The 19,769-nt window shown below is 38.9% G+C and overlaps 1 protein-coding gene across 5 annotated transcripts in view; it reads left to right on the top strand.

Annotated features, from left to right (window-relative positions):
• Nucleotides 1-19,769, top strand: part of STXBP5L (syntaxin binding protein 5L) — a 344,728-nt gene that overhangs the window by 47,678 nt on the left and 277,281 nt on the right. For all 5 annotated transcript variants that reach the window (XM_090265844.1, XM_090265853.1, XM_090265871.1 and 2 more), the window contains exon 3: nucleotides 6,832-6,913. In XM_090265844.1, the coding sequence (XP_090121970.1) occupies nucleotides 6,832-6,913 (82 nt within the window). The remainder of the gene's footprint in view (nucleotides 1-6,831; nucleotides 6,914-19,769) is intronic.

Raw genomic sequence — 19,769 nt, forward strand, 5'->3', positions numbered from 1 at the left:
TTTTAGCAACTTTCAAATATATAATACAGTATTATTAACTATGATTAGCATGTTGTACATTACACCCCCAGGTCTTATTTATTTTATAACTGGAAATTAGTACCTTTTGATGGCCTTTACTGATTCAGCCCACTTCTCAACCTTAATTCTGACAACCACCCACTTGTACTCTGTATCTATCATTGTGGAGTTTTGCTTGATTTTTGTAGATTCCACACTTGTGACACAATACAGTATTTGTATTTCTCTTTCTGACTTATTTCACTCAGCATGGTGCCTTCAGTGTCCATCAATGTTGTCACAAATGGCATGATATCCTTCTTTTTATAGCTGAATATTATTCCATTGTATGTATATTTAACACATTTTCTGTATCCATTCATTCATCGATGGACACTTCAGCTGTTTCCATATCTTGGCTATTATAAATAATGCTGCAGTGAATATAAAGATGTATGTTTCTCTTTGAGAGAGTGATTTCATTTTCTAAGTTACATACCCAGAAGTAGAGTCCTGGATCATATGGTAGCTTTTTATTTCATCTTTTGAGCAACCTCTATACAGTTTCTCATACTTACTGTACCAATTTATAATCCCACAAACAGTACACGAGCGTTCCCTTTTCCTCACAACCTCACCAACACTTGTTTTTTCTTGTCTTTTTTATAACAGCCATTCTAACAGGTGTTTGCGTTTTTCTGTTCAATGATGTTGAGCTTCTTTTTACGTGTCATTGGCCATTTGTATGTTTTCTCGGAAAAATGTCCACTCAGATCTCCTGCCTATTTTTCATTACAGAGTTGTATGTTTCATATATATATATATTTTTTTTTAATTGATTTTCTGTTACACTGTCGCACTTTTCCCCCCATTGCTCCCCCCTCTGCCCACCTCTTCTCCCACAGTCAGTCCCCACTCTGTTGTCCATGTCCATGGGTCATTTATACTAGTTCCTTGACTAGATCCTTCTCCTTCTTTCCCCTCCTTTCCCCCTCCCCCTTACTCCTGGTCACTGTCAGTCTGTTCCTTGTTTACATGCCTCTGGTTCTATTTTGCTCATTTGTGCTTTAGTTTCCTATATTAGGTGATATCATACGGTATTTTGCTTTCTTTGCCTGGCTTATTTCACTAAGCATAATTCTCTCTAGTTCCATCCATGTGGTCGCAAATGGCAAGAGTTCCTTCTTTCTTTCTGCTGCATAGTATTCCATTGTGTAATGTACCAGTTTTTTGATCCACTCATTTACTGATGGGCATTTAGGCTGTTTCTAGCATTTGGCTATTGTGAATAGTGCTGCTATAAACAGAGGGGTACATAGGTTCTTCTGAATTGGCATTTCAGGATTCTTTGGGTATAATCCTAATAATAGAATCGCTGGATCAAAAGGCAGCTCCATTTTTAGTTTTTTGAGGAAATTCCATACTGCTTTCCATAGTGGTTGCACCAGTCTGCATTCCCACCAACAGTGCACTAGGGTTCCCTTTTCTCCATATCCTCTCTGATGGCAAGTGATGTTTAGCATTCTTTCATATGCCATGGGCCCTCTGTATGTCCTCCTATATAATTTGTTTTCCTATATATTTTGATATTAATCTCTTATGTGGTAGATGGTTTGCAAACATTTTTTTCATTCCTTGGGTTGCTTCTTCATTTTGTTGTTTATAAGTTTGAGTTCTCTCCCTTTTTTTATTGGTTACTCTAGCTAAAGGTTTGTCAATTTTGTGTATTCTATCAAAAAAACAGCTCTTAGTTTTATTGTTTTTCTCTTTCTTCCTAGTCTCTATTTTATTTATTTCCACTCTGATATTTATTATTTTATTTCTTCTGCTAACTTTGGGCTTAGTTTGTTCTTTTTCTGATTTCTTGAACTATAGATTTAGATTGTTTATTTGAGATATTGCTTTTTCTTGATGTAGCTATTTATCACTATAAACTTTCCTGCATTCTATAAGTTTTGGTATGTTTTATTTCCATTTTCATTTCTTTGAAAATGCTTTATGGTTTCTATTTTGCCGTGTTATTTGGCTCATTGATTGTTCAGGATTGTGTTGTTTAATTTTCACATATTTGTACATTTTTCACTTTCCTCTGGTTATTGACTTCTAGATTAATACCATTGTTGTCAGAAGAAGATACTGGATACGTTTTTAACCTTTTTGCTTCATATGTGTTCAAACGTACATTATATCCTGGAAAAATTTTCATGTGTACTTTAGAAGAAAGTATATTCTGGTACTGTTGGATGGAATGCTCTGTGTGTGTCTGTTAGGTCTATTTGATGTATAGTGTTATTTACAATAGATTACTCATTCCTTGTTAATTCTGTAAGGATGCTTTTTCTAATGTTAAAAGTTGGATATTTAAGTTCCCTACTATTTTTGTATGCTGTTTATTTCTCTCTCCAGTTCTGTTAATATTTGCTTTGAACATTTAGGTTCTCTAATGTTGGGCATATATATATATATATAATTGTTATATCTTCTTGATGAATTGATCCCTTTCTCTATATCTTTTTTCTCTTGTGACTTGATTTGACTAAAAACCTAATTTATCTAAAAAAAACTCCTCTCTTCTTTGGGTTACCATTTACATGGAATATCTTTTTCTGTCTCTCCACTTTCAGTTTACATGTGCCTGTAAAGCTAAAGTGAGTCTCTTATAGGTAGCATATTGTTGAATCTTTTTTTTTTTTTTTTAATCCACTCAGCCACTTTGTATCTTTTGACTGTAGAACTGGTCCATTTATATTAGTAATTATTGATAAGTAAGTATTGGGCTGGCCAAAAATTTCATTGTTTATTTTCTGTAAGATGGTACTAGTAGTACTTAGTTGTCTTTAACTTTATTCAAAACAATTTTGTTAGATTGTATTATGACAACTGTCATATCAGCATGTATTTTAAAAAACATCAAAACTGGTGAATTTTTGTGTCGCCATTTTAATATTGAAGATGGAAGAAAATAAAACATTTTTAGCATATTGTGCTTCATTATTTCAAGAAAGGTAAAAACACAACTGAAATGCACAAAAATATTTGTGCAGTGTATGGAGAAGGTGCTGGGACTGATCAAATATTTCCAAAGTGGTTTGCCAAGTTTTGTGCTAGAGATTTCTCGCTAGATGATGCTCCACAGTTGGGTAGACCAGTTGAAGTTGATAGCAATAAAATTAAGACATTAATTGAGAACAATCAACTTTCTACCATATAGGAGATAGCTGACATACTCTTCTCCTCCTTCAAAATTGTATGTTATTTTTGTCACACTTCACAATTTTTTATATTATGCCTCCATTAACAATTGTTACTACAGTTGTTTTTAATATTATCTTTAGCTTTTATAATATAGATAATTTATATACCACCATTATAGTATTAGGATATTCTGAATTCAACTATATATTTACCTTTGCCAATAAGTTTTAAATTATTGGCTTAGCCAAAAAGTTCATTTGGTTTTTTTCTATAAGATGGTTCTAGTAGCACTTAGCTATATTTGACTTCATTCCAAACAAGTTTTGTTAGATTGTATTGTGACAGCTGTCATATCAGCATATGTTTTTTAAAAAAAACATCAAAACCAGTGAATTTTTGTGTAGCCATTTTGATATTGATGATGGAAGAAAATCAGCGACATTTTCAACATATCATGCTTTATTTCAAGAAAGAGAAAAACCCAACTGAAACACTATAGAAGATTTGTGCAGTATATGGAGAAGGTGCTGTGACTGATTGAATGTGTCAAAAGTGGTTTGCAAAGTTTTGTGCTGGAGATTTCTCACTGGATAATGCTCCACCATGGGGTAGACCAGTTGAAGTTGATAGCAATCAAATTGAGACATTAATTGAGAACAATCAATATTCTACCACGTGGAAGATAGCAGACATATTCAAAATATATAAATCAATAAAGTTATTGATGAAAATGAAAAAATGTGTCTTATTTTATGGAAAAAAAAATATGAACTTTTTGGCCAACCCAATATTATGTGCTTATGTCATTACACAGTGTCCTTCCATTACAATGTGAAGAACTCCCTTTAGCATTTCTTGTGTTGGCATGGCAGATCTAGTGGTAATGAACTCCCTCAGCTGTTGTTTGTCTCAGAATGTCTTTATCTCTCATTCATTCTGAAGGATGGTTTTGCTGGATATAGTATTCTTGGTTGGCATTTTTTTTTTTCTTTTACCATTTTGAATAGATCATCACACTGCATTCTGTCTGGTAATCTTTCTGCAGAGCAATCCACTGATAAGCTTATGGTGATTGCATTTTATGTGACAGGTTGTTTTTCTCTTGCTTCTTTCAAAATTCTCCTCTTGTTCTGACCTTTAACATTTTGATTATAATGTAGATTTGAGGGTCCATTTCTCTCCCAAGGTTTGAGACGCTTATCACTATCTTATCTTTAATTTTTTGGCTCCCTCCCCCCTTCTCTCTTCTTTTGGGACTCTCATGATGAAATGTTTGTTTGCTTAATGGTATCCCATAATTCACTTAGGCTTTCTTCACTTTTTTTTTCTTTTTGTTTCTCTAACTGGCTAATTTCAAATGATTTATCTTTGAGTTTGCTGATTCTCTCTTCTATATTATTAGGGCTGTTGTTGAAACTCTTGGTTTTTTTCAGTTCTGTCATTGTATTCTTCAGCTCTTGGGTTTCTGTTTGGTTCTCTCTTTTTTGGTTTCTGTTTTTTTATTAACGGCATTTTGTTAATGAATTATTTTTCTGATTTTGTTTATTTGTCTATCTGTATTCTCTTGCATTTCATTCACTTTCTTTAAATGCTTGTTTTGAATTCTTTGTCAAGGCAAATGATAGATCAACATTTCTTTGGAGTCACTTACCAGAGCTATTTAGTTTCCATTGGTGGTATCATATTTCTTCATGAACCATGTAGCCTTGTATTTGTGCCTGCACATTTGTTAGAACAAACACTTCTTCTTCCAGTTGTTATAGACTGGTTCCAGAATAGGAAGACCTTCTTATGTTTGTTCCTTGGGCTGATAAGATTGCCTGTGGAATGCAGTTGTGCTGGGTTGCTAGGTCTTTAATGGGGTCTGTGGTTAGTGGACTTGTCACCAGGACACAGGCTGGTTTGAATTCCTTCTGGTTCCTGGGTGGATGTGATTGCCTCTAGTGCCTTGTTCAGTAGGATGCCACTTGTACAAGGACCCATATTTGGGTCCTCAGATAGTGGGCTACCAGGTAAATTGTGGGTATGGCATCTATCACGTTCCTGGGAGGACTGCTGCCTGATCACTGGGTAAGTCCATCGGTGGGCAGGACTGACCCTGAACTGTGGCTGTCAGAGCCGTTTCAGATTCCACAGCCGAGATTAAGGTTTGCAGACCTGGCTCTGCAGGCACAGGTGGGCATGTCTCTCTCCAGGTTACTGAACGGGCAGGATTGGTCCATGACTATGGTTAGAGGGGTTGAAATGGCCTATAGGGTTCTTACAGAATCTCCTGGGTTCCACCATGTCTCTTGCCAGGCCCCTGTGCTGGTAGGACTGCTTGTGGATTATAGCTGGGAGGGGCTGAAACCAAGTATAAAGCCCTTTCAGTATCTCCGACAATGCAGACAGAAGTGTTTTCTGCTGGTTCCTTGTGACAGCATTACTATCCACAGACTCCAGTTGGGTGCATCTCGAACTAAGTATAGGACCATCTTAGACTCTCCAGGTTTGCAGGTAGGAGTGTTTCCCACAGGGACCCTGAACCACCAGGACTGTTGGCTAACTATAGCTGTGAGGTGGCTGGGGCTGTGTATAGGGTGGGTTCTTCCAGCTCCTCCAGGGGTATAGATGGGAGTGGTTTTTGCTTGGTACCCCATGCCAGTAGTGCTCATGGATTGTGGCTAGAAGGGACCTGGAGTAGAGTATAGGATTCATTCAGGATCTTCAGATGGTAATGTCTGCTTCATGTACTCTGGACCCTCAAGACATCTGGAAGACTGGGAGACTATGGCTGTGAGGAAGCTGGAACCGTGGGGCCCTTTCAGGATTTCTGGGGGCACAGACAGAAATTTATCTGTTTGGCACCTGTGCCAGCAGGCCTGTTTGGCACAGCAGCTCAGCATAGACTGAGAGGGGGTTGATGCCTATTAGACCCCTTTCAGGATCTCTGGGGCTGCAGACAAGAGGGTCCATGTATTAGTGAAGCTGTTTATAAAATATGGGTGGGATGGGCTGGAGCTGAGTTACAGGGCCATTTCAGAATCTATAATCTGATCCAGTTTGGCAGTCTTGCCTCCAGGGGCTTCTGCAATGCAACCGAGAATGGCTGGAGCTGGCTCAAAGGCCACTTTTGAGTCCACAACCATGACCGTGGTCTCTATGCCTATTACATGATTCATGTGTGGGCTTGACTCCTATGGGTCCGTTGGTGGCATTTGCTGGTGACAAATGCAAATCCAAACAGAGCTGTAGCTGAGTTCTCAGGGGTATAGAGCTATTTCCATACCAGCCACCTGGGTGTAAGCCTGCCTTCCCAAAATGGCTTTATTCATTCTGGGATTGCACCAGGGTTTCACATTCTCCTACTTGAATCTAGAAGTTCCCATGAAGGCCATTTTTTCTGTGTATGGGTGCCAAATTATTTTTGTTAAGGGGGAATACATGCAAAGGACATCTTATTTGGCCATTTTGCTGATATGCTGTGCTATATAATACAATTTGCATCAACAAAGACTAAGATTTTTCAACTCTTTTAAAAAAATTAAGATAACTAAAAGGCAAAACATCAACTATTAAGTTAAGTTAGCTTATTTTTTTCTCACTGATATTAGTGCTCATTAAAATGTTAGAATCCTTGACTCTTATTCGTATTAGACTCGGGAGACCTGGAGTTGATTGTTATTGCCAGCATGAAAGTGGTGCAGCTGTTCTGCAGCTCCAGTTCTTGGTCAATGAGGTAAGGATTTTCTTGACTGTTTATCACACACACCCACACTGATTCATTGATGTAATCTTTTTATATTTTGATTCTAAATGCTTAAAGATATGTATGTATGCAATATTATTCATGGTCAAATTTTTCATAAAAGTCTTTACCCCAGTATTTGTCAATTTATTAAACTTTAGAAGAAAAAGTTGTATGTATTAGAAGACCCTGTGGAGTGGGAAGATGTTTTATTTGGTTTGAGTGGCCATCTCATAGACCTTCTTTTTAAAAAATGTTTAAAAACTTTTCAGTTACAATTGAGATGCCATATAATATTACTTTCAGGTATACAATATAGTGGTTAGATATTATATAACTTATGAAGTGATCATCTCAATGAGTCTAGTACCTATCTGAAAACATACATAGTTACTACAATGTTATTGACTATATTTTCTACATTGTACTTCACATTCCTGTGAATGTTTTTCTAACTGGCAATTTGTACATCTTAATCCCTTACCCCTTTTCATCTATATCTTAGCCCTCCTTTCATCTAGCAACCGTCAAAATGTTCTTTGTATGTGAGTTTGTTTCTCCTTTGTTTGTTTGCCTATTTTGTTTTTTAGATTTAACAGATAAGTTAAATCTAACTTAAATCTAAGTTAAATCATATGATATTTCTCTTTCTATGTCTGACTTATTTCACTTAGTGTAATACCCTCTAGGTCCATTCATGTTGTTGCAAATGGCAAGATTTAATTTTTATAGCCAAGTAATATTCCATTGTATATATACCACATTGTATATATACCACAGCCCTGGCTGGTTTATCTCAGTGGATTGAGCGTCGGCCTGCGAGCTAAGTGTCGCTGGTTCAATCTTCTAGTCAGGGTACATCAGAGAAGGAAAACTCTGACTCCAAAAAACCTCCGCTGCCTTGCGGCATACCTCTTCAGGGGAAAGGCTAAGGGAGTAAACCCCGACAGAAAATCCGGAGCCGGAGTCCCTAAGGCGGTTTGACGTTGTAGTCAACACCGGCAACTCCTGCGGCGCACCTGAAGCCAAGCTGTATTGACTCCGTCTTTCCCTTGGACCCTTCAGCTGCGAAGAGAGGGGGGGTCTGCTGCATGGGCAACAGCTGGCCCTCCATATCACCCTGACCAGGCTCTGTAGCTTCAGTGTCATCGCAAGATGTCGATTCAACAAGGGAGGAGACAGATACCATGTCACTCCCGAGTCGGACTGCACAGCCATTCTCGGCCGTGCAGATAGACTCTTAAGAAGCTACACCATCGTCTCTCGAGACGGACGGCTGCCGACGATATACCACATCTTTATCCATTAATCTATCAATGGACATTTAGATTGCTTCTGTAGGTTGGCTATAAACAATGCTGGAATGAACATAGGGGTGCATATGTCTTCTTGAATTACTGGCTTGGATTTCTTTGGATAAATACCCAGAAGTGGAGTTTCGGGATCATATGGTAGTTCTATTTTAGTTACTATGTTTTCCATAGTGACTTTACCAATTTACAACCTCACCAACAGTGCAGAAGGTCTTTTTTCCACATCCTTGACAACACTTATTGTTTGTTGATTTATTGATAGCCATTCTGACAGGTGTCTCATAGTGTTTTTAATTTGCATTTTCCTGATGATTAGTGATGTTGAGTATATTTTAATACATCTATTGGCCCTCTGTATGTTCTCATTGGAGTAATATCTATGCAGGTCCTTTGCCCATTTTTAAATGGGCTTTTTGGTGTTAAGTTATATGAGTTTCTTATATATTTTGATATTAATCCCTTATCAGATGTATCATTAGCAAGTATCTTCTCCCATTCAGTAGGATGTCATTTTATTGCTGGTTTCCTTAGCTGTGCAAAAACTCTTTAGTTTGATGTAGTTTCACTTGTTCATTTACTTTTTCTTGTTTCTCTTGCTTGAGAACTATCCAAAAAAAATATTACTAAGGACAATATCAAAGAGTTTATTGCCTATATTTTCTAATAGGAGCGTTATGATATTCTTACATTTAAGACTTTAATGTATTTTGAGTTTATTCTTTTATATGGTGTAAGAAAGTGACCAGCTTCATTCTCTTGCATCTCTCTGTCCAGTTTCTCTGACGCCATTTTTTGAAGAAGATTATCTTTACACCATTGTAATTTCTTGCCTCCTTTGTCATAGATTAATTGACCATAGAGGCATTGATTTATTTTTGGATTCTCTATTTTACTGCACTGATCTATGCCACTACCATGCTGTTATTTATTTATTTATTTATTATTTTTCTATTACACTTGTCCCATTTTTCCCCCAATCATACTCCCCCCTTCCCCACCCATGCTGTTTTGATTAGTGTAGCTTTTTAGTACAATTTTATTTCAGGTGGTGTGATACCTCCAACTTTGTTCTTTTTTCTCAAGATTACTTTGGCTGTTTGGTTGTGGGTTGTATTATTATTATTTTTGTGGTTCAATGTAAATTTTAGGATTATTTGTTCTAGTTCTGTAAAAAGTGACATTGGTATTTTGATAAGGATTGCATTGAATTTATATATTGCTTTGGGTAGTATGGGCATTTTAACTATGTTAATTCCTAACCATGAGCATGGTACATGCTTCCATTTATTTGTATCCTTTTAAATTTCTCACTTCAGTGTCTTATAGTTTTTCAAATACAGTCTTTTGCCTCTTTGGTTAAATTTATTCCTAGGGGTTTTTTATGCAATTTTAAATGAGATTTCTTTTTAAATACTTATTTTTGATAGTTTTTGACTCAAATGTTTACAGTGGGACCTCAAGTCTTCTGGAGTTCTTTTATGTTAACTTAGCTAGTCAGTGCAAAAATGCTTTAGGAGTTTGTGTCATATCAAATATGCTAAGACACATAGATGATTTAACTCAGTGTCTTGTGAAAAAAATGAGATAATATTGCTTGCTCTCTTACGGCATGAAAAATGATTTTTTTAATTCAGTGTCTTTATATATTTGTGTATATACCTTTTTCTAAGCTTTTATGATCATAAACATTCATACAGTGGTTAATGGAACTTCATATCAGAGACAGCTGAGGCATGAAGAATTTGTGATATTGGCAGGTGTTCACTTTTTACTTACCTTGACTCAAAAATTTTTTCATAAGATTGTGAGATTCTCCATATTGACAAACCTAGCATATTTCACTGTATAGACATACTTGCTGCAGGGTACCAAAAAGAGAGAGGGACATGAGGAAGAAAAGGGAAAATATTTTTGTAAAAATATTTTATAATAGCTAGTCATTAGTATTTATTTATTTTTAATATTTTTTTATTACAGTTGTTCCATTTTTCCCCTATTACTCTTCCCTACCCTGCCCACCCACCCCTCCCACAGTCAATCCCCACTCTATTGTCAATCTCCATGGGTCATCTATACTAGTTCCTTGAATAGACCCTTCCCCCGCTTTTCCCTCTCTATCCCCCTCATTTATTTTGTTCATTAGTTTCCTATATTAGTTGAGATCATATGGTATTTCTCTTTCGCTGCCTGGCTTGTTTCACTAAGCATAATTCTCTCTAGTTCCATCCATGTTGTCGCAAATGGTAGGAGTTCCTTCTTTTTTTTTTTTTTGCTGAGTAGTATTCCATTGTGTAAATGTAGCACAGTTGTTTGATACACTCATCTACACATGGGCACATGGGCTGTTTCCAGCACTTGGCTGTTGTAAATAGTGCTGCTATGAACATAGGGGTGAATAGGTTCTTTTGAATTGGTGTTTCAGGATTCTTCAGGTATAATCCTAGGAATCACTGGTTCAAAAGGCAGTTCCATTTTTATGTTTTTGAGAAAATTCCATATTGCTTTCCACAGTGGCTATACCAGTCTGCATTCCCATCAGCAGTGCATTAGGGTTCCCTTCTCTTCACATCCTTGCCAGCACTTGTTGTTTGTTGATTTGTCAATGATGGCCATTTAACTGGCATGATGTAGTATCTCATTGTGGCTTTAGCTTGCATCTCTCTGATGGCTAATGATGTTGAGCATCCTTTCATATGTTTATGGACCCTCTGTATGTCCTCCTTGGAGAAGTGTCTGTTCAGGTCCTTTGCCCATTTTTTAATTGGGTCATCTGTCTTCCTGGTGTTGAGTCATATAAGTTCTTTATATATTTTGGAGATGAATCCCTTGTCGGAGGTATCATTTGCCAATATATTATCCCATATGGTTGATTCCCTTTTCATCTTGTTGAATTTTTTTTTTCTGAGCAGAAACTCTTTAGTTGATGTAGCCCTATTTGTTTATTCTTTCTTTTATTTCCCTTGTTGTAGGAAATATATATATTAGCGAAAATATTGTTGCGTGGGATATCTGAAGTTTTACTGCCTATGTTTTCTTTTAGGACTTCTATGGTGCCATGGGTTACATTTAAGTCTTTTATCCATCTTAAGTTATTCTGGTGTATGGTGTAAGGTGGTGGTCTAGTTTCATTTTTTTTACATGTCCCTCTCCATTTACCTGACATCATTTGTTTAAGAGGCTGTTTTCACTCCATTTTATGCTTCTTTCCCTTTCTCAAATATTAACTGACCATAGAGACCTGGGTTTATTTCTGGGCTCTCTATTCTGTTCCATTGATCTATGTGTCTCTTCTTATGCCAGGTCTGTGTATCTTATGGTTTTGACTATAGTGCCTGTTGTATAGTTTGATATAAAGTATTGTGATTCCTCCTACTTTGTTTCTCTTTCTCAAGATTGCTGAGGCTATTTGGGGTCATTTTTGGTTCCAAATAAATTTTTTATATTTGTTCTAGGTTCCTGAAACATGTCATTGATATTTTAATAGGGATTGTGTTGAATCTGTAAATTGCTTTGGGTAGTATGGACATTTTAATGATGTTGATTCTTCCCATCCATGAACATAGTATATGCTTCCATTTATCTGTATCTTCCTTAATTTCTTTCTTCAGTGTTCTGTAGATTTCTGAGTATAGATCTTTTACCTCCTTGTTAAGTTTATTCCTAAGTATTTTATTTTTCTTGTTGCTATAGTAAATGTTTTTATTTTCTAGTTTCTTTATCTGATATTTTATTGTTGGAGTGCAGATATGCCTTCAATTTTTGAATACTGACTTTGTATCCCGCTATTTTGCCAGATTCTTTTATTAGGTTGAGTAGTGTTTTTGGTGGAGTCCATAGGGTTTTCCATGTACATTATCATGTCACCTGCAGATAATGACAGTGTTACTTCCTCTTTTCCAATTTGGTTGCCTTTTCTTTCTTTTTCTTGTCTGGCTGCTGTAGCTAGAACTTCCAAAAAATGTTGAATACAAGTAGAGAGAGTGGACATCCTTGCCTTGTTCCTGATCTTAGGGGAAAGGTTTCAGTTTTTAACCATTGAGTATGGTGTTGGCAACAGGTTTCTCATATATGGCCTTTATTATGTTGAGGTATGTTCCCTCTATTTCCACTTTGCTGAGTGTTTTCATCATAAATAAGTGTTGTACTTTATCAAATACTTCTCAGTATCTGTTGATATGATCATGTGATTTTTGTGTTTCATTTTGTTTTTGTGGTGTATTATGTTTATTGATTTGCTGATATTAAACCATCCTTGCATCCCGAGAATGAATCCCACTTGATTGTGGTATATAGTCTTTTTCTTTTTTTTAATGTTTATTGTTTTTTTAAATTACAGTTGTCCCACTTTTGCCCCCATTGCTCCATCGCACACTGCCCACCCCTTCTCCCACAGTTGATCCCCACCCCATTATCCCATTGTCCATGTCAATGGATCATTTATACTAGTTCCTTGACTAGACCCTTCTCCTTTTTTTCACCCCTTCTCTGCTCTCCCCTCCCCATTGGTCATTGTTAGTGTGCTCCTTGTTTACTTGCCTCTTGTTCTGCTTTGCTCATTTGTGTTGTTTATTAGCGTCCTGTGTTAGGTGATATCATATGGTATTTGCCTTTTGCTGCCTGGCTTATTTCACTAAGCATAATACTCTCTACTCGGCTCCCGCTCCCGCCCCCGCCGCCGCCGCCGCGGCCAAAGCAGCCGCCTCCCGCAGGTTCAGAAGAGCCGCTGGCCGTAGCAGGCTCGGGCGTCGCGCGACGCTGGTCGGAGCGGTCGGACGAAGCCCAGGGAGCTGCTCGCCCCAACCCCACCGCCCGATGTCCTCAAGATGGAGGCAGCGGGGACGGCGGCGTGAAGAAAGCCGCGCTGTGCGCGCGGGAGCAGCGGCCCGGGCTGTCCGGGCGGAGACGGTGGCGGGATGGGGCTGCTGCTCATGATCTTGGCGTCGGCAGTGCTGGGCTCCTTCCTCACGCTCCTCACCCAGTTCCTGCTGCTGTACCGCAAACAGCCCGAGCCGCCGCCGGACGAGGCCGCTCGGGCGCGCGACGGCTTCCGCTACCTCAGGCCGGTGCCGGGCCTGGCCCTGCGGGAGTACCTTTATGGCGGTGGCGGGGCCGAGGAGCCCTCCGGCGGGCCCCCCGAGGGCGGCGCCACCCCGACCCCCGAGACCCCCGCCCCGCCGACGCGGGAAACCTGCTACTTCCTCAACGCCATCATCCTGTTCCTGTTCCGGGAGCTGCGGGACACCGCGCTGGCCCGCCGCTGGGTCACCAAGAAGATCAAGGTAGAGTTCGAGGAGCTGCTGCAGACCAAGACGGCCGGGCGCCTGCTGGAGGGGCTGAGCCTGCCGGACGTGTTCCTGGGCGAGACCGTGCCCTTCATTAAGACCATCCGGCTCCTCCGGCCCGTGGTGCCCTCGGCCGGCGCCGAGCCCGACGGCCCCGAGGGCGAGGCGCTGCCCGCCACGTCCCCGGAGGAGCTGGCCTTTGAGGCGGAGGTGGAATACAACGGGGGTTTCCACCTGGCCATCGACGTGGACTTGGTCTTCGGCAAGTCCGCCTACCTGTTCGTCAAGCTGTCGCGCGTGGTGGGGAGGCTGCGGTTCGTCCTCACCCGCGTGCCGTTCACCCACTGGTTCTTCTCCTTCGTGGAGGACCCGCTGATCGACTTCGAGGTGCGCTCCCAGTTCGAAGGGCGGCCCATGCCGCAGCTCACCTCCATCATCGTTAACCAGCTCAAGAAAATCATCAAGCGCAAGCACACCCTCCCGAGTTACAAGATCCGATGAAGACACTGAGGCTTTTGAAGTTAAAGTAGCTTGCCCAGCATCTCAAAGCTAGTTATATCTAGTTTGTATTAGTGTGCTCTGCCCTGGCTGGTTTAGCTCAGTGGATTGAGCGTCGGCCTGCGAGCTAAGTGTCGCTGGTTCGATCTTCCAGTCAGGGTACATCAGAGAAGGAAAACTCTGACTCCAAAAAACCTCCGCTGCCTTGCGGCATACCTCTTCAGGGGAAAGGCTAAGGGAGTAAACCCCGACAGAAAATCCGGAGCCGGAGTCCCTAAGGCGGTTTGACATTGTAGTCAACACCGGCAACTCCTGCGGCGCACCTGAACCCAAGCTGTATCGACTCCGTCTTTCCCTTGGACCCTTCAGCTGCGAAGAGAGGAGGGGTCTGCTGCATGGGCAACAGCAGACCCTCCATATCACCCTGCCCAGGCTCTGTAGCTTCAGCTTCACTGGAGAGGACACTCCAGCGTCATCGCAAGATGTCGATTCAACACGGGAGGAGACAGATGCCGTGTCACTCCCGAGTCGGACTGCACAGCCATTCTCGGCGGTGCAGATAGACACTTAAGAAGCTACACCATCGTCTCTCAAGACGGACGGCTGCCGACGAATACTCTCTACGTCCATCCATGTTGTTGGCAAATGGTAGAAGTTCCATCTTTCTTCCTGCTGCATAGTATTCCATTGTGTAAATGTACCACAGTTTTTTAATCTACTCATCTACAGGTGGGCACTTAGGTTGTTTCCAGCACTTGGCTATTGTAAATAGTATTGCTATGTTCACCGGGGTGCATAAGTTCTTTTGAATTGGTGTTTCAGGATTCTCCGGGTATAATCCTAGCAATGAAATTGCTGGATCAAAAGGTAGTTTCATTTTTACTTTTTTGAGGAAATTCCATATTGCTTTCCATAGTGGCTGCACCAATCTGCAGTCCTGCCAACAGTGCACTAGGGTTCTCTTTTCTCCACATCCTTGTCAGCACTTGTTGTTTGTTGATTTGTTGATGATGGCCATTCTGACCAGTGTGAGGTGGTATCCCATCGTGACTTTAATTTGCATCTCTGATGGCTAATGATGTTGAGCATTCTTTCATATGCCTTTGGATCCTCTCTCTATATGTCCTCTTAGCTGAGGTATTTGTTCAGGTCCTTTGCCCATTTTTTAATTGAATTGTCTGTCTTCTTGATGTTGAGTTGTATAAGTTCTTTATATAATTTGGAGATCAAACCCTTGTCTGAGGTATCACTGACAAATACGTTTTCCCAAATGTTGGTTCCCTTTTCACCTTGCTGTTGTTTTTTTTTTTCTGAGCAGAAACTCTTTAGTTTGTTGTAGTCCCATTTGTTTATTCTTTTATTTTCCTTGCTGGAGATATATTGGCGAAAATATTGCTATGTGTGATATCTGAGATTTTCCTGCCTACATTTCCTCTAGGAATTTTATGGTGTCACAGCTTACATATAAGTCTTTGATCCATCTTGAGTTTATTCTGGTGTATGGTGTAAATTGGTGATCTAGTTTAACTTTTTTGCATGTCCCTGTCCAGTTCTCTCAGCATCATTTGTTGAAGAGGCTATTTTCCCTCCATTTTATGTTTGTTCCCCCTTTGTCAAATATTAGTTGCCCATATAGACCTGGGTTTATTTCTGTTCCATTGGTCTATATGTCTTTTGTTATGCCAATACCAGACTGTTTTGATTACAGTATCCTTGTAGTATACTTTGATGTCAGGTATTGTGGTTCCTCCTACTGTGTTCTTCTTCCTTAAGATTGCTGCAGCTATTCGGGGCTTTTTCGATTCCATATAAATTTTTGAAGTATTTGTTCTAGGTCTATGAAATATGCCATTGGTATAAATATTTTAATAGGGATTGCATTAAATATATAAGTGGCTTTGAGTAGTATGGACATTTTAATGATGTTGATTCTTCCCATCCATGAACATGATATATGCTTCCATTTATTTGTATCTTCCTTAATTTCTTTCCTCAGTGTTCTGCAGTTTTCTGAGTACAGGTCTTTTACCTCCTGGTTAAGTTTATTCCTAAGTACTTTATTTTTCTTGTTGCTATAGTAAATGTGAGGGTTATTTATTTATTTATTTATTTTTTGTAGTTTCTATCTAACATTTTATTGTTGGTGTACAGAAATACCTTCGATTTCCGAATATGGACTCTGTACCCTGCTCTTTTCCCAGATTCACTTATTAGGTTGAGTAGTTTTTGGTGGAGTTATAGGGTATCAATGTACACTATCATATCATATGGAAATAATGATAGTTTTACTTCCTCTTTTCCAATTTGGATGCCTTTTCTTTCTTTTTCTTGTCTGATTATAGTGGCTAGAACCTCCAAAATTGTGTTGAATAGGAGTGGAAAGAGTGGACATCCTTGTCTTATTCCTGATCTTAGGAGGAATGCTTTCAGTTTTTGCCCATTGAGTATGATGTTGGTGGCAGGTTTCTCGTATATGGCCTTCATTTGTTGAGGTATGCTCCCTCTATTCCCATTTTGCTGTTGTTTTCATCATATATAGGTTTTGTACTTTATCAGATGCTTTTTCAGTATATATTGATATGATCATGTGATTTTTGTGTTTCATTTTGTTCATGTGGTGTATTACATTTATTTATTTGCAAAAATGAACCCATCCTTACATCCCAAGGACGAATCCCACTTTATCGTGGTGTATGATCTTTTTAATGTGTTGTTGGATCCAATTTGCCAATATTTTGTTGAGGATTTTAACATCTATGTTCATCAGCAATATTGCCCTATAGTTTTCTTTTTGTTGTGTCTTTACCCGGTTTTGGAATTAGGATAATATTGGCCTCATAGAAAGAGTTTGGGAGTTTTCCCTTTTCTTGGATTTTTTGCAATAGTTTGAGAAGGATAAGTTAGTTCTTCCCTAAATGTTTTGTAAAATTCACCTGTGAAGACATCTGGTCCAGGGCTTTCATGTGCCGGGAGTTTTTTCATTACTGCTTTAATTTACTAGTTGTTATTGGTCTGTTCAGGTGTTCTGCTGCTTCTTGATTCCGTTTTGTAAGATTATGTTTCCATAAATTTGTCCATTTCATCCAGGTTGTGAAATATCTTGTCCTATAGTTGTTAGTAATAATTTCTAACAATCCTTTGTATTTCTCTTCTATTGGTTGTGATTTCTCCTCCTCCATTTTTGATTTTGTTTATTTGGGTCCTCTCTTTTTTTCTTGATCATCCTGGTTAAACACTTGTTGATTTTGTTTTATCTTTTCAAAGAACCAGCTCCTGGATTTATTGATCTTTTGAATTGTCTGTTTAGTCTCTGTCACTTAATTCTGCTCTGATCTTGATTATTTCCTTCCTTCTTCTTGGTCTGGGCTTTGTTAGTTGTTGTTCCTCTAGTTCTTGTAGCTGTTGGGTTAGATTTTTATTTGAGAATTTTCTAACCTTTTTAGGTAGGCTTGTATTGCTATGAACTTCCCTCTCAGGACTGGCTTCGCTGTGTCCCATAAGTTTTGGGCTTCTGTGCATTCATTTTTATTTGTTTCCAGAAACTTTTTTATTTCTTCCTTGATGTGATTGTTAACGTATTCATTATTTAATAGGATGTTATTTATCCTCCATGAATTTGAATGTTTTTGTGTTTTTTCCTTGAGGTTGGTTTCCAGTTTCAAGCCATTGTGATTCAGAAGATGCCTGATATATCTTCAAATTTCTTTCAGTTTGTTGAGGCTTTTTTTGTGTCCTGCCATATTGTCTGTCTTTGAAAATGTTCCATGTGCACTTGAAAAGAATGTATATTTTGCTTCTTTGGGGTGAAAGTTTCTGTATATATCAATTAAGTCCCTTTGATCTAGAATGTTGTTCAATGCCTCAATATCCTTGGTGTTTCTATGCCTGAAAGATCTGTCCATTGTTGAAAATGGGGTGTTAAAGTCCCCTACTATGAGTGTGTTGCTGTCAATATCCTTCTTGAAGTTTTCCATGATTTTCCTTATATATTTGGGTGCTTCTGTGTTGAGTGCTTATGTTTACAACTACTTATTGATAGGTACTAAGTCATTGTGTTTTTTTTTCCCCTTTGTTCCTGTGTTCCTCTCTCTCTCTTTTCTTCTTCCTCTTAAAGTAGACCCTTTAACATCTCTTGCAATGCTTGTTTAATGGAAATGTGTTCTTTTAGTTTTCTTTTGTCTGGGAAATTCCTTATTTCACCTTCTATTTTGAGAGCGAGCCTTGCTGGCTAGAGTAGTCTTGGTTGTAGGCCTTTGTTTTTCATTCCTTGAAATATTATATGCCATTCTCTTTGGCTTGTAGTGTTTCTGTTGAGAAATCTGCTGATCGTGTTATTGAAACTTACTTGTATGTTATTAGCTGTTTCTCTCTTGCTGCTTTTAGGATTCTCTCTTTGTCTTTCAATGTTACCGTTAATATTTATGTATCTTTACCCTCCTTGGATTCATCTCATTGGGACCCTCTGTGCTTCCTAGACTTGTGTGACTTTTTCTCTCATGGTGTTTGGGAAGTTTTTCGTTGTTACCTTTTCAGTTAGGTTTTCTATCCCTTGCTCTTCTTCGTCTCCTTCTGGTATACCTATCATACAGGTATTGTTACATTTCTTGTCCTGCAGCTCTCCTAAAGCCTCTTCATTCTTTTTCAGTCTTTTTTAATTTTGTTGCACTCTCTGGGAATTATTTTTAGGTTGTCCTCTGGCTCGCTGATCTGATCCTCTGCTTCATCTAGCCTGATTTTGATTCCTTCTACTGTATTCTACAGTTCAGAACTGTATTCATCATTTCTTCCTGGCTATTATTAATAGTTCCTATGTTTTTTAAAATTCTGCTGTAGTTCTCAGTAAGTTCCTTTTAGCTTCCCTATAGTTCTTTGTAGTTTCCCTGGAGTTATTTGTAGTTCCCCTGGAGTTTACTATAGTCTTCTCTGAGTTTGTTGAGTTCATTGATGTTTCTCACTACCATTATTTTGAATTCCATATCTGAGAATTTGCTTGCCTCTATTTCATCTATGACACTTCCTGAGAATTCCCCCTTTCTTTTTGATGGGTTGTGTTTCTTCATTTCCCCATTTTAGTAGTCTCTTCTTGTGTGTTTCTGTTTCTTAATCTCTTTGGCTTCCTGCTTTTGTGGTGTGACCTTCTTGGTAGGAGTCCTGTGGGATTCAGTGGTACAGACTCCTTGATCTTCTGAACTTGATCATCTTGGGATCCCCTTTCTGTAATTTATTTGGGCTGTCTGGTTGTATTTCAGTTTTTGTTGTTGTTTTGCTCTTTGATGGGTCCTTCCCTTCAGCTAGTTGTCTGAGAGTCACTCTGCCCCCCTTGACTTGTAAACATTGTTGAACTTCTGCTAAAAAGGAAGCCACCAGTCCAGGCAAAAAACCCACACCCACAAAGATATCCCCCACCCTCAATCACCATATCATATGCAAATGAGCCAATATTAATAAGGATGTAAAGAGATTAATACTATTATAAGAAAGGAGAAACAAATAAGTGCTGAATAACTGAAAGAAAAATGACTTTTGAGAGGGGAGGGGAGGAGCAATAATAGTAATGAGTAGGGACAAGGCAATAAGAGAATGAAAGTAAAATTTATATCATATGTAGAAAAGGTAGAGAAGAAGGTGGAATGAATTGGGAGAGGGGAAATGTCTAGTATTTGGGTAAACAGAAGTTATAAAAAAGTATACATATAGTGTGTGAGAGAACAAACACACACACACAAAAAGGAGGATGAATAAGAAGAAAAATAG

The sequence above is a fragment of the Furipterus horrens genome, unplaced genomic scaffold (genome assembly GCF_987537825.1).
Source record: "Furipterus horrens unplaced genomic scaffold, mFurHor1.1.pri manual_scaffold_1, whole genome shotgun sequence".
NCBI classification, from domain to species: domain Eukaryota; kingdom Metazoa; phylum Chordata; class Mammalia; order Chiroptera; family Furipteridae; genus Furipterus; species Furipterus horrens.